The 18,517-nt window shown below is 40.1% G+C and overlaps 1 protein-coding gene across 1 annotated transcript; it reads right to left on the bottom strand.

Annotated features, from left to right (window-relative positions):
* Positions 1-649: 649 nt before the first annotated feature.
* On the bottom strand, positions 650-18,300 carry mettl22 (methyltransferase 22, Kin17 lysine). The gene is made up of 12 exons (XM_083931540.1): positions 18,232-18,300; positions 16,023-16,189; positions 14,486-14,699; positions 12,722-12,864; positions 12,487-12,527; positions 11,415-11,559; positions 10,414-10,485; positions 8,135-8,188; positions 7,470-7,550; positions 6,930-7,032; positions 4,037-4,205; positions 650-1,131 (listed from the first exon to the last, which is right to left on the bottom strand). Exons 2-12 carry the CDS (start codon positions 16,126-16,128, stop codon positions 1,057-1,059), a joined length of 1,203 nt encoding a protein of 400 aa, XP_083787666.1. The 5' UTR covers positions 16,129-16,189; positions 18,232-18,300; the 3' UTR covers positions 650-1,056.
* Between the last annotated feature and the right edge of the window lie 217 nt (positions 18,301-18,517).

The raw sequence follows: 18,517 nt of genomic DNA, 5'->3' as shown, positions 1-18,517 counted from the left end.
TATTTGGATACACACTTTATTACAGACTTATTATAGGAGCTGAGGTTGAACTTTCAAAAGTCTAAGGTCTTGCCAAAATGTTTGCATATACATTCAAAGTTTATTATTAATTTTTCTTTTTTTGTTGTTGCCACCACGATCTTGAGACACTGGGTGGCGGTGTTCTGCTCATTCCCCATGTTCAACCATTAACACAGGCAAAATTATTTATTTTTTTTAAAGAAAAGAATTGAAAAAAATTGAAACAATAAAAAAAAAAGAATCCACAAATGTCCCTAGTGATGCACAAGGGTTATGAAGTAAAACAGATATCACTCTGTTTCATATATCAAACAGTTTCAGTTCTTTGAAACTACAAGCTGTGATACTAATGGGCTTTTGTTAGTTTTCTTCAATTCTTTGATAAATTCAATTACTAAACTTATTGCAAACAAGGTTGCGTTGAACGCACACACCTGCGTCTAAATTCCCGAACATCTGTTTTAATGTTCACTGTGATGAAGTTTCTTTTAAAGCGTGTTCGATGTCCCTTTTAATAATAACTTGTACTTCTTATGCAGCATTCTGTGCTGCCACAAAATTCAAACAATAGATGTGAAGGCTTTAAACAGCTGCCAGAATAAACAATTTCAGACACACTGACGTATTGTAAAACTTTATTTGACCTAGTTTCTGATCAGACATACTGTACAACCATCGAGGGGCCCGTGCAGCTGTATACGACTTCCCATTCAAAGATTAAGAACGTCAGCTACAGTCGGTCATGTACAGTGAGACTGCATGAATCAAGTGCAAACATGAGTTCAATTAATTATAATAAAGCAAAATAAAAGGTATTCTTCATTCATCAAACAAATCAGTGACCTGTGTTCTAAACTGCCTGATGACCTGTATATGTCAGCCTGCCTTTTCCTTCTAATAAACTATCTTCACTCAATCTTTCATTTACTAAAATATATCATTTTACTCACAGTATGTAGGAACAGGCGAGATTTTCACATTTTCAAACTGTTAACTAAAGCTTTGTACTGTCTGTTCCTCGGGTCAGAGTCCAGGTCAAGATGAAACCCGCTCAGGATCAGACCGGGCTCGGTCGCATGGAAGTGGAGATGCGGTCACCTTCCACAGCTCCTGAAAGAAAGAAATTGAAAAATGTGTGCATAGTGCATATTAATAACAATGCTACTGAACCCCTCTGCATGTATCCTCTTCACCGGATCCATCCGTACTGTAGGATTGCGCAGTTCATAAAACCTAACTTTGTACAGTCAGAATAGTGTTGGACCCATAATACTGCACAACTGTTAAAGTAAACGTACAGTGGCAGCACAAAGTAACGTCCCAACTAGAACCGGGAAGTTCCAGTGTTACGTTGCCTTGAGTCGTATACAGTCAGTATATAGTATATAGTATATATATAAAGTTACACTTTATTCTTGTTGTTAGGTTAAAATGTTTTTGTATAGTTGCACTGTCGTTATTTGCTGCTCTGTGTGCCCTGAATTGCCCCCCGGGGACAAATAAAGTTGTTTTTTTTAATTGATATAATGCTCAGTACCTCCACATTTATCAGACTTTAGGGGTTTTGGGAGTATTAGGTGTCATAAAACTTCCAGACCACAATAATGCAGGGCGAGCTAACAGGTAGTGATTGGTTTTATTTGTTGACCCCATTAGATGGGGCTCTTGGTTTCAAGAAAAAGACTCAAACAATGTAAATGCGGTGTGTTTTCAAGCCTTTGTTGAACGGAGAGCTCCATCTAGTGCAGCGGTGTCAAACTCCAATTCACAGTGGGCCACATTTAAAAACTGGGACAGAGTTGCGGGCCAAACTCAATATCTACAAAAAGAAAGAAAATAAGACTGCAAATTTGCATGTTTTCCTTCTCTCCAGATGGTGTCATAGTGCCTTCTTACGTTTTATTCTTTCTTTACCTTCATAAACAGATAATCTGCCTCCCACCGGTGTGTAAAGCTCCTGTTTTCCATCTTTCTTTTGGTCCTTTTTGGGGAGGGATGGATTAAGTTTGTCTGCAGAGACTGGTAGCATGGATGCTCATGTTTGTCAACAGAAAAGTAGACGTGTATTTTATCTCAATCCAATGTCCAATTATTAAGACCCACAGTTCCAATGACCAAAACAAAACAAGTCTTTCTTATCAAACCAGAAATAGTCTGGTCTCCACTGAAAGGAGAGGGTCATATTCACAAAACATCTGAAGGCTAAGAGTAGCTCCTAACTTGCTGATTTAGGAGTAACTCTTATAAACATGGGGCATTTCACTGCTAATTTTAGGACTCCTAACTTTATAAGATAAGCGTAATTCACAATGCATTTTAGCACTAAAAGCAGCTCCTGAACCTATAAAAACATAGCACTCCTTCGTCACTCCGAGTAAATGAGGAAGGAGCTAACACGGCTGCTGCAGTCAACATTTTGGAGAGATTAAATGTTAGTGAGCCTTTAAAAAGGTATCACCTTAATGGAGATGGCGTTATGAACGTGGTAGAGTTGGTCAGGGACTGCATCACATCTCCAACCAATAAAAACCACCAGTATCACCGCAGATTAAATTGTTATAAATCTCAGCTATTTGGCCACCGGAAAAAAATGCAGCTGTGCGGCTCAGACGATCTTGGCATCTGTCAGCTGTCGGTCAGGAGGATTCTGCCCCAAACGATAAATGTCCTATCCTGACCACATATAGTGCAGCAGTTCATTCTCTTCCCCACTGAAATGTTTCTATCATGAATTCACTCTAGGGACTCACTAATAAATCACTCAGCCAATCTTAGTCTTATTTTAGGAGTCCCCCCCACTCCTCAGTAAAAGTTGGCCTCAGAGGCTTTCTGCATACGGCCCCAGGGCTCACATTCCCCAAACACCTTTAGGCTAAAAGTAGCTCCTTACTTGTTGATTTAGGAGTAACTCTTAAAACATGAGTGTGTCAGTCCTAATTTGAGGACTCCCAAGGTGTTTAAGTGCTTAAAGCAGTGAAGAGGACTCTTGAGCCACTAAGAGCCAATCACAACCAATCCTAAAACGGCTGCTGTCGACAATCTGCCTCGTAATTGCATCAACATTTTAGAAACCTTTAATGACAGTGGGAAAAATTCTTTCCAGGCATATATTTTTTCCCTGCTTCAATTTGTCTTTTGCAGTTATCCTGATTCTGAATTGTCCTTTAATAATGCCCTTCCTTTCATGCAGTTCTGCTAATTTAACGGTTAACGAGCTGTCAGACATGTCAGCGGCTGAACATTAGCTGCACATGCACTTGACTCGGTAGCCTACGGTATAGTACCCTTTCTTTAATTTTAATCACTAACATTTGGCCTATATTTGATTGAATTTGTTATATGGAGATGGCGACATACCTCCTACAGTGTTTCTATCAATAACGCGACAAAAAAGATAATGCAATTAATCGCAATTTATTTTTGCAGTGCAGAACGTTGCTCATTGCACGAGTTCCCGCCTTGCCCTTAATAATGACGCACAGGACGCAACACGAGAGAAATTAAACCGATGAGAAGCTGCGTTCAGTGGGCCAACATTTAAGTTCTAAAAAACAACCAAGTGGAAACATGGACAAGAGCACGGCTATGTAAAAATTCACCTCCCAACCGGAACTCTTCATACCGTACTGAGCACTATAATATTTTTTATAAACCAAAACAAATGTGTTTGAGACCTAAAAGTTGTTGTTTTAACTATTTTTTGTGTCTATTCATTGATTAAGTCATATACAAAAATCCATTTCTATTGAAAATCTTGCTTCTTGTGTCAAATATTGATATGCGATTAATCGCGATGAATTAATTACAAAGCCTCTAATTAATTCGATTAATTATTTTTAATCGTGTCCCACCACTAAATTTAACACAATGTCTACACAGCCTTCAGAGTGAACAAAGCACTTCAGCAGAACAGCAGCTTTAAACCTACATCTGTGTCTTCACAGAGTGTGGTTAAGGTGTGTTCAATTATAAGCAGTACCGTCCCCATTATGGTGCAAGTGAGTGTTTCCCTTACCAGCTGCTCTACGCGTTCATACAGAAGATACTGTGCAAAGTCAGAAGGGACCTGTTCCACTCTGAAGCTGCAACGTCCGTCCACCAGGTCCTGGAGCTGTAACAGACAGTGGCTGAAGTGGTTGTAGGCATCACAGGAAACGTCCATGTGTCGCAGAGTGAAGTTCATCCTTAGGCACAACAGGAACCAGGATTAATGCTTCAGCATGTTACTTGTTTGTGTGTCGGGGCCCATGTTTCTATATTTTTGACCTAAGATTATTTCACAAAGCAACAGGGTCAACCTCGCCTTTCTCTCAGCTTAAGACTTCTCCCAATTCCTTAGTAAAAGTCTCAGCAGCTTTTTGAAGAGGTTTTAAGAGTGTTTTGGGAATATGGGCCATGAGGAATAGAGTGCAACAAACCCAAATATGTCAAAAACAAAAAAAAAGCCACCCGTTTCCAAATTCCAACAGAGCTGTGGCATCGAATCTTGCACTAAATAGTTATAACAGCTCAGATTATCGAGAGAGAGAGAGAGAGAGAGAGAGAGAGAGAGAGAGAGAGAGAGAGAGAGAGAGAGAGAGTGTGAGACAGACAGACAGACAGACAGACAGACCGACAGAAAGCATGCAGTCATGGTTGTGCGAGCAGCAGTCTGATTGGAGAGAGGAAGCTCCGTTCAGTGAGGACAAAGCAGTGAATCAGAGAACAAAACTGTTTTTATGATTGTTCCATGGTGTTTATGGTGTTTTAAGCACAAACACACACATGCCTCCACAGAGTCCTGCTAGAAGGTGCTGCACTGTCGGACAATGATTCAATGCAGTTTTTCATTGTCTCTGTTTGTGTGCTTCAGTATCTGTCGCCGAGGGGGAGGGGCGACACAAAGTGGCGGTTGGGAATCAGAGAGCTGCTCACCTTGCATGGTGCGTAGGCCGACTACACCCAGAAACATCTCTGTCCCTCTTTGAACAACAAGTAAATGGAGAATCCAGACAGAGGGCACAGACACCAGCACACTGTAGGTGCTACCGGCATCCAAAGATGATTGTTCATTTTCTGGATTAACTCGAACTGTCAGTTTGATTAAAAGTAGGCCTGAAGCCTGCTGGAACAAAGACCCCAAAAGTTTGGCCTCCATGCCTTCTCCCCAACAACAGGTCACACCCAGGTGTGAATTTTCCAAGGCACCCAAACTGTTCATTGGCTGAATTGACCCCCAGGTGATGACATCATCCGGGCCTATATAAAGTGAAGCACACAACTTGCACGCTCTCTTTCTACTGAATCTTTCTACTGGATCTTCCTCCTGCTCTTCTCCAACTCTACGCGATCCCGATCCAGGAGACCAGCTTCCCGCTGTCCCCTCGGCCCTGGACCTGGCCTATGGCGTGGGATCACCACGAAGGTTAACCAACCGGTTATCCTCAACTGACAGCACAGAGCGATCTGTTTCCTCTTTTGCCTAAGAGCCACAATCAGACAAGAACTACCACGGAGCTTCCTTTCTTCACCCAGCCACTGGCATCAAGCAACGCAACATCTCCCATCTCATGGACTGGTAACTAATCACCAACTGGGCATTACTACATGTTATAGGACTTTATGAACGGCTAGATACCATTGTTACTTTGTCATAAGAACTGAGAGATCAGGCTTCTTCTCTTTGTGTAACAAAGAGAATGTTCACACCTTCTCTGCAGGGGTCCGAGCCCCACCTCTTCTTTGTCTCACACACACACACACACACACACACACGTTTGCTGTTAGCTTTAGTTAGTTTATTGTGTTTTGTTTCTTGCATTTATTAATCTGTTAATAAATGTTTGTGTTTACCATATGTCTGATTATTTAATATTACACAAAGATGAATGAGCCAGCTTCTACTAAGAAAAGAACTTTGAAATCCTTCAACTAATTACACTATTATATTTATCGGTGTTTAACCCTTAATTAGTAGTTTAATATATTTAATGAGACTTTAATATTAGTTATCACTCCGTCTATGACGGTGGTGCCCCGAGGAACTCTGGTTTAACTAGAGTCATTTTTATTATTATCTTTGATAATTATTGGTGATAACTAATATTTCCTTGATTAACGATAAGTTTATTGAGAATACTCAATCTCGTAATCTGAACATGAGTCAAGGCACTATATTTCATTGGTTCTCAGTGTGACGTTTTTAATAAATTGAAGTTATTAATTTTTAGTAATTTTTCTTTATTAATTTTCCTTATCAAATATTTCATTTGATAGTCACACTATTGATCCAATTAAACCCAAAGTACCTACAACACACTTCTAGTGGGTCTTCAGAAGTGAAGAGTTGTATTAGTTCATACATTGTTTTGTTTTTGTTTTTTAAATAAAATGTACATATTTTCACATTAGGTGTAATTTTTTGGTGAAACATCTTAAACCAGACAGCACATTGGATCCAATCAATCACCACAGTTGCAAGTTAAGGAGTTGAATAATGGACAGAAACATTATGATGTCACCTTGACCTTTGACCTTTTGGACGTAAAATGTCATCGCTTCATAATTTTATCCTATTAGATATTTCTGTGAAATGTTGTCATAATCATTGCAGGAATTCTTGAGTTATGACAAAAAAAAAAATAGTGACCTTGACCTTTGACCTCCAAAGTCAGATCAGTTCATCCTTGAGTCCAAGTGGACCCCTGTTAATTTTCTTTCCAGTTACACAGATACCGCGATGTAGCATAGATGACTGATTTGCACTCGCACAGCCTCGTCTCACTGTATTGTGACACCATCGTCGTGGGTAACATCGTATTGGAACAGTATCATATTGTGAGCTACTCTGTGACTCCTTACCATACAGATAATCAGTACTGATGTTTCCGAAACAAGCTTAAAGATATGTGGACGGCATTTCTCTGTACCTTTTCTCTATGGCGATGAAGATCATGCAGGTGTGAGTAAAGGTACTGCAGAGTCGGTACACTGTTCGGAAAAATCCCTCAGTCAGATCATCATCATAGGCAACTGGTGACACAAAAACAAATCTACGTGTTTATTCGGCTTAGTTTTTGGGCGTATTATATGGTTCTGTGACTCATAGCGAAGGTCTAAAGTTAGTGCATTACTGTTAACAGGAAATTATTCTATTTTTCCACGTGTCAGAGAGATAGTCTAGTTAACAACAATGCTCCAAAGCTGAATTGATGTTGGCCTGTGTTTGTTGAAAAGCTGTTTTGCTGCCCTCTCTGGTTGAGAGTTTTAAGTCGGTTTGACAACTCCTGACATTTGTTTCCTCACATTAATAATCTTGGTAACACTTCATAATACAGTTCACAATCGTGTCATTTCCAAACAGTCCTACTTTTTGCACCCTTCAATCCCAAGGTTCTGTTTCAGCTCGATACCTTTTGGGATGAAGACTTGCGCTGCATATTTTCATTTTGATCAGCTCGATAACCTACCATCAGCAGCTATGATGAACTTGGTGTTGTTGTATAGATCTGCTACGTCCTCCTCTGCCCAACTAAATCCCACATCAGCATCTGCAAAGATTAGACAAAGGGAGAGAGAGAGAGAGAGAGAGAGAGAGAGAGAGAGAGAGAGAGAGAGAGAGAGAGAGAGAGAGAAAGGGACATTTTTCATGGTCCGATTGTGATTGTTCTTTTTTTTAAAAAGAGGTGTAAATGTCAGAAGGCTCCTTGTGCCAATGTGCCAGATACATACTTACACAACAGTGCGTATCTTCTGCAGTTACAGTATGTACATGTACAGTCACAGTATAGACTCAGTATTAAAGAGGGTAATATGGATTATAATTTTAAGGATAAAAAACATGAATATTAAAAAGGAAAATAAATAGTAATAGTCTCCCTTCAGAAATATCTCAATTTGGTTCCAAGATATTATTAAGTTTTATAATTATTATTATTATAAACATGTTTGTATGATAGTTTTTAAGATGTGATAGTTTTTATGTGGCCAACACACTCGAATCCAGAGTGTGGCTGCAAATTCATTAAAAACTGAAACGCTCATTTGGACTGCACTTCATTAGTTAATGTGTGTGTGTGTGTGTGTGTGTGTGTGTGTGTGTGTGTGTGTGTGTGTGTGTGTGTGTGTGTGTTACCTGTGCAAAGGTCATGCTGGAGCCAGTTCAACTGTCTCACTCTCACATCACCACCTGATGGTCACAAAAGACGGGAGTCACAATGTAACACCTATAAACAATTCGCTTTTAATGGGAAGATTAAAAAATACATAAATAAAACACATAAATAGGCAGTTAATTATTGGCCATTTATATGCACACGTCACTGCTGTGAGGACCCCACGTCCATCATGGTAGCAACACCATGGTGAAGCCTTTTGTAAACTCCTTACTCCAGATGAGATGACTTTTACGTAAATGTTCCTCATGGCTTTATTCAAACATGACAGATGTTTTCTTTTTTTACTGAAAGCACCACATGCACGAGCAATATTTGGTACCTGGGGCCTCATTTATCAATCTTGCGTGAAAACGGGTGCAGATCTGAATGTAGAATTGGTCGTAGGAAAGGACCCACGTGTGATTGATGAAACATTCGTATGTGACCAATCTCAGCGTACGAATGAGCGGGCCTTGATAAACGCGGCGGCATAATTCTAACGTCATTAACATGTTACGCCCTTAAATATTCCTGCTTCGAAGGCCTCGCCCACTGAGGTCAAACATGCAGAGGAGAAACGCTGGGTAGAAAAGAGACTTCTCCGACACAGAGATCGGCATCCTGACATCCGATATGGAGCAAAATAAAGATGGGCTTTTTGTCAGTCTTAAGAGTGGAATAAAAGGGGCCCATAAAAACGCTGTATGGAAAAGAATAATGGCAGTGCTACACTGTGACCCGAGTGCGCCTGTGCGGACAGGTGTAACCCAATTAAAAGCAAACACGTTGAACCTATGAATTGCAAGAAAAGCTGGGATTATATTTAAGAAACGCTGAGTCAAAACATTCAACTTGCTCAAAAGATCCATTTCATTCATTTTATAATTTTGGCTGCAGTATATTTCCACAGAACATACAAAAAGGTTTTGTTTTGTGTTCGCTATTATCCAAGTTTGTGACTTTAAACGCTTTAAAAATAGTTTAAAGACTGTAAGTAACCAATGTTCTGACCGTTGTGGGTTACCTGTATATAAGCTACTCCTATAGGTGGAAACAACAGCCTTCTGATCCAGAATATCACCTATAATGCCAGGGGGTGCATTTCACGGCAGGGGTGCTGAATACGGCGCTCTTGCTCTGTAGCAGGGTTTGCCAGCGGGGTTATTAGGTATTCCGTAAGAGAATACCTTTGTCACCTAGAAGAACCATACCAAGATGTTAATCATCTGATACCTTGTTTGATTTAATGCAATTTATCGAGAGTAGCCACAAACCGAGGAGATGACTTTGGCTCTGCAGTGCGTCTTGCTGCAGCCACGCACCAACACATTCATACATTCATTCAATGTCGGGGTCACGGGGGGCTGGAGCCGAGCTGTTTTGATATTTAAAAGATGGTGTGTGCCCCCCCTGGTCACCTGGCCACCACGTTTAAAAGCGATAGCTTGGCATCACACATCACCTGTACATTTATCGAGTGGTAGTTTTTGCGATTGATGAATGCGTAATCATTCATGGATGGTTGCCTTCAGACGCACATGAGTACAATCAATTGCTCCAACCACAATTTTTATTTCTTTTAATCGTTTTAAGAATCCGTTTTGATCTGTTTTTAATATGTGACTGCTCACGCTTAATGACAGCTGAGATTTGTTAATTATTTTCAGCCAGATTTGGCTGTGCTGCACCGCAAAAACACAGGCTGAAATTTGCGTACACGATCTCAGACCTGACGTGAGATTTGATCGTAGCTCCCGTTCACGTCCAAATTGATAAATGCCGACGTTTGCCAGGAAATGGTAGCACGCACGTTTTTCTGCCGTACGTTCGTTTGATAAATGAGGGCCCTGGTGTATGAGAACATGTGGTATTAATGCAGGAAATCATCAGTTAGTTAAAAAACCTCCCTAACAGGAAGGAGGAGGAGGAGGAGTGTTTCCTGTTCACCCACAGGCTACAATAGTTTATGGATTAATGGATTTGGGTGAGACAGTGTTAATTCATCCGTACATTTCGCTCTCTGAGTAAAACTCTTTACTGCTGGATGAAAACAATGAGATATCATTTCACAGGAACAGTGCCCATGGTATTAGAGGGAACTGGCTTAAGGTCCTCGAGGCAGCGGCCGCGGGTTCGACTCCGACCTGCGGCCCTTTGCTGCATGTCTCCCCCTCTCTCTCTCTCACTCCATTTCCTGTCAGTCCTATCCAATAAAAAGCTTGTAAAACTGCTAAAAAAGAAAGAGTTGTTATCTCACCTGAAGGCTCCATCATGTGTTTATTTAATGTGACATTTTTCTTGCACATGCTCAGAAGGTCTTCTCCCACATCTGTAAAACAGAATGAGGTATTTCAGTACTGAAACACCGACAGTTGACCGTCCTCTACTGTAGGCGATTCACTGACTATGGATAAGAAGCTCATACAGGTCCACTTAGAAAAGAAATTCAGAACTACCCCTTAAAGCAGGGAGGGTCATTCTTGACCTTGGCATCAATATGGACAACAAAACAATCTCAGCACATAGAATTTATTCACAAGCGTTTTCCTGAACTTTCCAACTAGATGTCAGGGCCTTCATCAACAATCACTTGGTGATTAAAAGTTGATTCAGATGTATTCATAGAATTCTCAGTTATTACACTTATATTAAGAAATTCAAAGAAACTTAAAACATACAGAAGCCAGTTAATGTTTTAAAGTTATAATCCATAAGATTTGAGATACGTTGTTTCTTGCGGCGGTAAGGTGTAACTGCAGGTGAGCCTGTTCTTTCAGAGCCTCCATCTTGTTGTGTTCACGGTCGCTGTGTGTGTTGATTTTTGCTTTTTGCTCTTTTGTAAACTTTATTGAACCACATTCACCTCTACTTACGGTCCGTCCCCTATACGTTACCCTCTTAAATCCATACACACACACATGTTCCTATTACACTTCTGCCCTTACTACAAGCCTGACTCAGAAGTTGGAAGTTCATGATTTCCGATAACAGGTGAACGCAGCATAACCCGCAGTGACGAGCTCGGTCAGCGTCACTAACATGGCGTCGTATTTGCATTTAGAGAAGAAATGTCTCCACAAACACACAGATTGTATTACTCAGCAAAGAGGCAACAAACAAGTGCTTTCATTAGTGGGTCACATGATCACTCACCATTGTTTTATCTCACTCTGTGATAGATGGGAAGAGAATTAACTAGACGAAAATCTAATGGATCATATCTTTAAGTTTTGTTGTGTACATGTGATGACGTTATACCTGTGCAGTACACTGTTTTGGCGATGGTTGCCATGATGATGCTGGTTAAGCCTGTTCCAGCTCCCAGCTCCAGGACTGTAGTTCCTCTGAACATGAGCGGCTTGGAGAGGATGAAGTCAGCCAAGAGTAACGCCCCTCGCCACACCTGATGTGAGCAAAAAAGACATGACGCTTTAACCACCACACAAAAGGCACAGTTCAGAATCAGAATGGGTTTTATTAGTTTGTAAGTCTGCAATGACAAATCTGATTCAGCTGTTGATGATGTGGCCTGGAGGGCTGTGACCTCCAGCATACACTGGGGTGGTTTGCGGCTGAGTGTGAAGCGGTCCGGATGAGAGAGTAAGTAGGCCAAGGTATTCTGTGTGAAAACGGTGGATTACTCTCTCCGGTCTGGAGTGAGTTACTCTCTCAGTCCATCTACGTCCCGACCCTCATCTGTGGTCATGAGCTTTGGGCAGTGACCACAACAGTGAGATTGCGGATACAAGAAGCTGGAATGATTCGAGCATCTGATTAGATGATTAGATCGTCCTCGCCTACAAGAGTCGCCATCAGACTTTGACTCTGCCTCATTTCCTCTTACCAAAAAAGGGCATGTGTGTGACGTTGGGGGGAGGGAGATAAGTCCATCTGGCTGACGTTTACCTCCGAGGAGAAGTGAGGGCAAGCAGCTAGCTGTCACTCAAGAGGCCACGCCCCTAATTATTCATAAACTTTAACCGACAATAAAATGAAAACTGGCCAGGTACAAAAAAATTCACCCCCCTCAGTGTTGTCATGGAGATATGAGCTAAACCTACAGACTAGAATGTTTTTTTGTTCCAGGCCTTAAACAGGTTTAATGATGCTGTGTAAACGGCCTGTTTAACATGGGGGTCAATGAGAAACTGCTCTAATATGAAACATGCCCCTAGTGGACACTTGGAGAACTGCAGTTTTAGGTACTTTCTTATTGGATCAACCAGGAAGTCGCTGTGGTGGGGGCAAACATGTGATTGAGGAATCAGACCTTGGAGGGGTAATGGGGCGGAGCAACAGACAGAAGTTGAGTTGATTAAATTTCACTGACCTGTTTGCCAACGTCCTCCAGGGGTGTGGCCATGGTGTGCTCTGGAAATACAATGGATTCATACATTAAACACTCCTTATTTGTTATGTAGTGCAATTTATTCATCCCATTTTATTTGAGTGAATCCACAGTGAGACAGGCCAGACTGGCCATCAGACTGGGACGTAGAGACAAACGGACTGAAAACCCCAAAACAGAATGCCTCACTCTCTCAGTGACTCAGTGACAGACTCACCGATCTTTATAATTTTGTTGAAGGACTGTTCATCTTCATCATCCGGACTCTCCTCTTCTTGTTCCAGTACAGGGTTGGACTGTCTGAGGATGATGGGACAGACCAGGTCTCGGCCACTGTCCTCCCCAGGGGTCTTCCTTGGTCTGTGGAGTCATAGGAACAGCATGATATGAGTCTATGAAAACAGCAATATATCAACCAAAGGTGTAAAGTAGCAAACACCATTCTTTAATCTCATGTAGCCTATGATAGGGAGCAGTAGGACTGTCATTTTGAGTACATCAATAGTTATAACATTACAAATCATAAGCCCAATAATCCACAGATTGTAATATATTCAATATAAATGGTTAAGAAAATGTTTAATAGGTTAATAAGAATGAATTGTCTTCCTAAGTAAAGTATTTATCTAATGCTAGGATTCTACCAGGCTGGATGATCCATGTTCCTGCTGCAGTGTGCGTCATACTACACCCTTATTTGCGGATTTTGCTGATTTGATAATTTTTCCTGGATTAGTGCTTCTACCGTAAAAGTAAGTCGTAGACTACATTGTCAAATAAATTCTTTTTTGTTGGTTTTAAAACATGTTTGTTGTTGTTATTTCCTACTTTGTTGCGCTGTAGTCTACAGAGGAGATTTATACCATTTAAAGTCCAGTTATAAACAAAATGCATCAAAGGTTTTGTTGCTGTGTTTGTGTAAAAAAATCCTCCTCCTAGTTGTTTAGTATCTATATTTTTAACAGACGTAGCCAGTTAGCAGGAGAATGTGATGTGAAACGATCAGGAGTATGCAAGGTGTGTTTATTTGGAAAAGTGACAGAACCCTTTGGTCATCCCACTTCCTGCCTGGGCCTGCTGCTCCGACCTAACCTGATTTTAAACTGAGCAGAACGGAGAGCCGTGTCTTTTATTGCTATGTTAAAATGAAGTGGTTCAATTCCAAAACAGAGTAGGTAAAGTCAACCTTTCTTCTCTTTGTCTTTATTAAAAGTGGGTCATTAACAATTATCAACAATTGTCAGTACTGACTGAAATTTACTTTTCAGCTATTTAACTTGTCAGAGGAGCATTTAAAGTGCCAATTTATGTTTAAAGAAATGTTGTTATTATGGTCACAAAGGCCAAGAGGTATTTGTAAATGAGGTGTTCTTAAAGAATGTTCTACCTCCATTATGTTTTACTTTCTTCTTGTTGGATGCCATTGTTCCTTTTATAAAAGTATAGTTAGAAAAAAAGCTATAACAGTGCTGAACACCGCAAATCCCTTTACCTATGATGGTACATGATGCTCAGGGTCTCTGCAATCTACTGTTTTTTTATTTTGTCTCCTTAAGCTGCTACAGTGTGTGTGTGTGTGTGTGTGTGTGTGTGTGTGTGTGTGTGTGTGTGTGTGTGTGTGTGTGTGTGTGTGTGTGTGTGTGTGTGTGTGTGTGTGTGTGTGTGTGTGTGTGTGTGTGTGTGTGTGTGTGTGTGTTTGTGTGTGTGTGTGTAAGCTTGACATTTTATGTGTCTTTTAAAGGTCGAGTCTATTCTATTTTGATGCTTTTAATGTTAAATTATTTCTGCACTTTAAGGGATTGTACTGTTCATTTTGTTGTACCGGTACAATGACAATAAAGACAATTCTATTCAGAATTCGTGTCGAGCCAAACGACACTACTTGCACTACTTGGTTTGGTTTGGTTTCAAACCATGATGAACCCACACCCTCACAGCCCATCATGTTTTAACTGTCAAATAAACAGGAGTTTTTCCATACCGATGCAAAATGTCAAGGTCTCCATCCTCATCCAAGAAGCGCTCCGCGTTTCCTTCCCCGCCTTCCTCTCCATCTTTTCCTTGTGTGACCTTTGGGTCTTCTTCCCCGTCTCCCCTTAGTGCATCGGATTCCTCCGCCTTCTTTAAACCCTCTCCTGGGACAGTGTTGTCATGCCTTTCATCGTCTGACAGTATCTTGAATTTAGAGATGAAGACTGGATGGATGGACACAAAAAAAGTGATAAAGTGTGTGGAAGTATATGCAAAAGAATTTAACACATAAAGTTGAAAAGTGACATTGAACATTTGATTTATTCCAACACACCACATACTTTTATTATCTATAGAGCTGATGTTCTAACAGTTAAAACTTTAAAATGTGTCTGATTATTGTGCTTTTGTTCTTCTGAGCCCCTTGCACACTTTGTTACATTTTTCAAAACTACTGGGTGGGTGGAATAGACAAAGACCTGGGGGCGAAGTTACACTTTAAAGTCCCCGTCCACTCAAAACTATGTTGCTCTCCTTGTTCCTCCTGTTGGATATTTGAGCTTCACTGTGCAGAATGATGTACGTGCAGAGTTCACATTTATCTGCTAAAATTGAAGTTTGATTTAGTTTCTCTGTGCTCATTGAAAATCTGATTTTAAGGGCTGGGCCTATGGGCATTATTTGTGACATCACAAGTTGTGCAGTCAATCCTGGTCCAATATTCAATTTCTACAAGTGTGATGTGGAAATGTGAGGGTGCCAGCGCACATACACTGAGAATGGGCTTACAGTGCAGCAGGAGACATCTTGTGTCCAGCGGGAAAACTTTAGAAATGAACAGAATTTGCAAATCCCAAGATTCTGGATGTTTTTTTTTAATGAGTTGGAAGGAGTAACCCCCCCCCCCCCCCCCCGTTTATTGATCTTAATGTGGAAATTATACTTTTTTTGCGGAAAAAACATCAGACACACATTACTGATACAAGAAGACAGTAGAATAAACATATATCTGATGCACTAAAATATCAGCTGTAGCTACTTAATTTGGCACACCTTTTTTTTTTTACAAGCTTCTTGATCCAGATGCTGAGTCATGGTTCAAAACTAGGACTTTTACAATTGTTTAAGAGGGTTCCTCTCAGTTTTCCAGATTTCAAGCTGACATCTTCAAATGTCTTGTTTGGCTTAGCCAAAAATCCAAAACCCAAAGATATTCAGTTTACAAAATATAAAATGGAGGAAATCGTCCCATTGGAGAAGCTGACACCAAAAAAATAACAGATCGACAATAACAATCGACAAATCAACGGTTTTCTTTCTACCGTTAGTGATATGCTGAATGAGTTGAAATTATGGACATGATATAGATGAAAGTTTAACTGACATAATTCAATTGGCTCAAGTATTAAGATGGTTGTTCATGTTGTGAATTTATTGCCTGAAACATGTCGAACAAACAGCTCACAGTGTGCTGGAATCCAGCCTTTTGTGTCACATCATGACTTTCCTTGCCAACATACTGAGTAAAAACCTGTGACTGTACGCACCTGGCTGTCCAACACAGTTGAGGCGAGTCATCAGGTGGCGTGCATTGGGCAGGAGAATGTGAACATCTGACAGCACGGTATCATGGTGAAAAGTGATCCGGTCCATGGCTGCTCGTTCATGGTATAGAAGAGTAGAGCAGTATTCTGCTTCTCAACACCTGGAGAGACTGGACGCACAAAGTTTGGGCACACAATTAATTCAATTCCCGCAGCCTAATTCATCAATTCTATGTGAAACATCATTTTGAAACATGTGGTATTATTTTAGTAGCAAAACAACAAGACTTTTAAAACTTTTAGCCTTGTTAAAACCAAAGGTGACAAATTAACGCAGAAATGATTTATTAACAAATAACAAAGTGTACATTAGCAGCAAAAAGAAAAAACAACACTTCCATGTAAAGTGCACTGCAAACAGATATTTTAAAATGTGATATAAAACCCTAACCAGTGTTGCAAACAGTGTTGTAACTGTATTGCTGTGTATAATATTAATAAAAAAGAAAAGACTGGATCGGAATGCTGGATCGGCCTCATTCATCCCATATCTGATCCAGCCGATTAGTCAATATCAGAGCTGATATCCGATCCGGGTATCAACTAAATCGCCAACAGTTTATCTGGAGATCTGGAGATCCAGGTGTGTTATGCTCGTAGCAGCTAACGTAGCCTGGAGCCTTCAGGCTCCACAGGTCTGGAAAGCTCACTTCTTTCTGACGCTACACCTCCAGAACCTTTCATTTTCAAACTTGTAGTCTTCCGCTCCAAATGATACTGACTCAAGTGACTAAAAGTAATGTCAAAAGTCAAATGAACATATGTGACATTTGTATTTTTGTTTTTATTTGTCATTGTGCATCACAGCATTATGCAAAAACAAGTCCCTTATTTATTGACTTTCGGTTTAGGAGGTGTTTCAGAGGTCATTGACCTCTTTGTTCATGTGTGTAGGTGAGAATTGAGGGGTGTGTGGGACACTGCTGAGCCCACACAGACAGAGTCAGGGAGGCTCATGTTACTCTGGCTTTGACAGCTGGCTTTAAATAGAGAGGTGGTCACCCCCTCCCTCCCCTCCAAAACAAAACACACAGCTGATGCAATCATGCATACTTCTCCATACTTTGTAAACAGTCTCAATTGTCGCTAAATTGATTGATCCACATCAGATCTGCCTGTTCACAAATCCACACCCACTTGCTCCCATAACAAACTGATTTTTTTTACTGATTATATTCACTCTGTCTTTTTAATTGTAGATTTTAGGGCTGGGCAATAATTCAACATGATAATTTATCACCTTTCAGTGTAATCTATTGTGATGAAATCATCACATCTAATGTCTCAGCAAATCTAATGTGAAATATATTAGAGGAAGATCATTTGAACATTGTTTTTCGTCACACGATTTGTGTGCATGCAAACAAAAAATGTTTTTCTCGTAATTCCACTTGAAACCATCATGTTGATTTTATCCCAACACCAGCTAAAACCAGCTGCTCAGTGCTGCCTTTTCAGCAGTCTATTTCGGTATTCTGATCCACATTTCATATGGTTTGAGACCCAGCAGACAGCCTGCAGCCACTGCCTATGAAGCTTCATCCTACACTGTACACAGAGCACAGTGTAGGATGACACTGTACTCACTGAACTGACGCGTTAACGTTACACATACATAGCGAAAAAAAGTCCCGACATGCTAATATATAGCTGTTAAATCTTTAAAAATATTTAGCTGTTAAACCTTTATAAATATATATAGCTGTTAAACCTTTATAAATATATAGCTGTTAAACCTTTATAAATATATATAGCTGTTAAACCTTTATAAATATATATAGCTGTTAAACCTTTATAAATATATAGCTGTTAAACCTTTATAAATATATATAGCTGTTAAACCTTTATAAATATATATAGCTGTTAAACCTTTATAAATATATATAGCTGTTAAACCTTTATAAACATCAATATATAGCTGTTAAACCTTTATAAACATCAATATATAGCTGTTAAATCGTTAAAACTATAACAATTTAGCTGTTAAACCTTTATAAACATCAATATATAGCTGTTAAATCGTTAAAACTATAAGAATATAGCTGTTAAATCTTTAAAACTATACCAATATAGCTGTTAACTCTATAACTCTATAGCGGATACATGTTTTAAGCATGTACAGAACCTAAAGTGCAGCTACGACAGCGCTTACCTTTACAAATGCAGAGAGCACTCCTACATCCATGAGACTCACTCCCATCTGTCATTCACTGATCCCTGAACGTCACTGGCATAGACATGGTCTATGGTCACTGGAGCAGAGCCGGTGCAGCTTCGTAAGTCTTCCGGACTGCAAAAATAAAAACATGGCTTCCGTTCCGCCAGAAACTGAATCCAAAAGCTAACCGTTAGTATAGATACCTTTTCAAAGTCGTAAATAGAAACATTCTTAACGTTTCCTTGTGTATTTCCTGTTGCATTGAATGTGAGTGACCTCG

Source organism: Echiichthys vipera, assembly GCF_963691815.1.
Source record: "Echiichthys vipera genome assembly, chromosome: 17".
In the NCBI taxonomy this organism is placed as follows: domain Eukaryota; kingdom Metazoa; phylum Chordata; class Actinopteri; order Perciformes; family Trachinidae; genus Echiichthys; species Echiichthys vipera.
This window is presented reverse-complemented; position numbering and strand designations above follow the sequence as displayed.

What these genes read in the sequence shown, in the direction of transcription:
- mettl22 (XM_083931540.1), bottom strand. Translation starts at nt 16,128, where the DNA reads ATGGACCGGATCACTTTTCACCATGATACCGTGCTGTCAGATGTTCAC. An exon ending in GACCTTGACATTTTGCATCG is followed by an intron (nt 12,865 to 14,485) that starts GTATGGAAAAAC and finishes ATGACTCCACAG; the next exon opens with ACCAAGGAAGACCCCTGGGG. An exon ending in TGGAGGACGTTGGCAAACAG is followed by an intron (nt 11,560 to 12,486) that starts GTCAGTGAAATT and finishes TGCTCACATCAG; the next exon opens with GTGTGGCGAGGGGCGTTACT.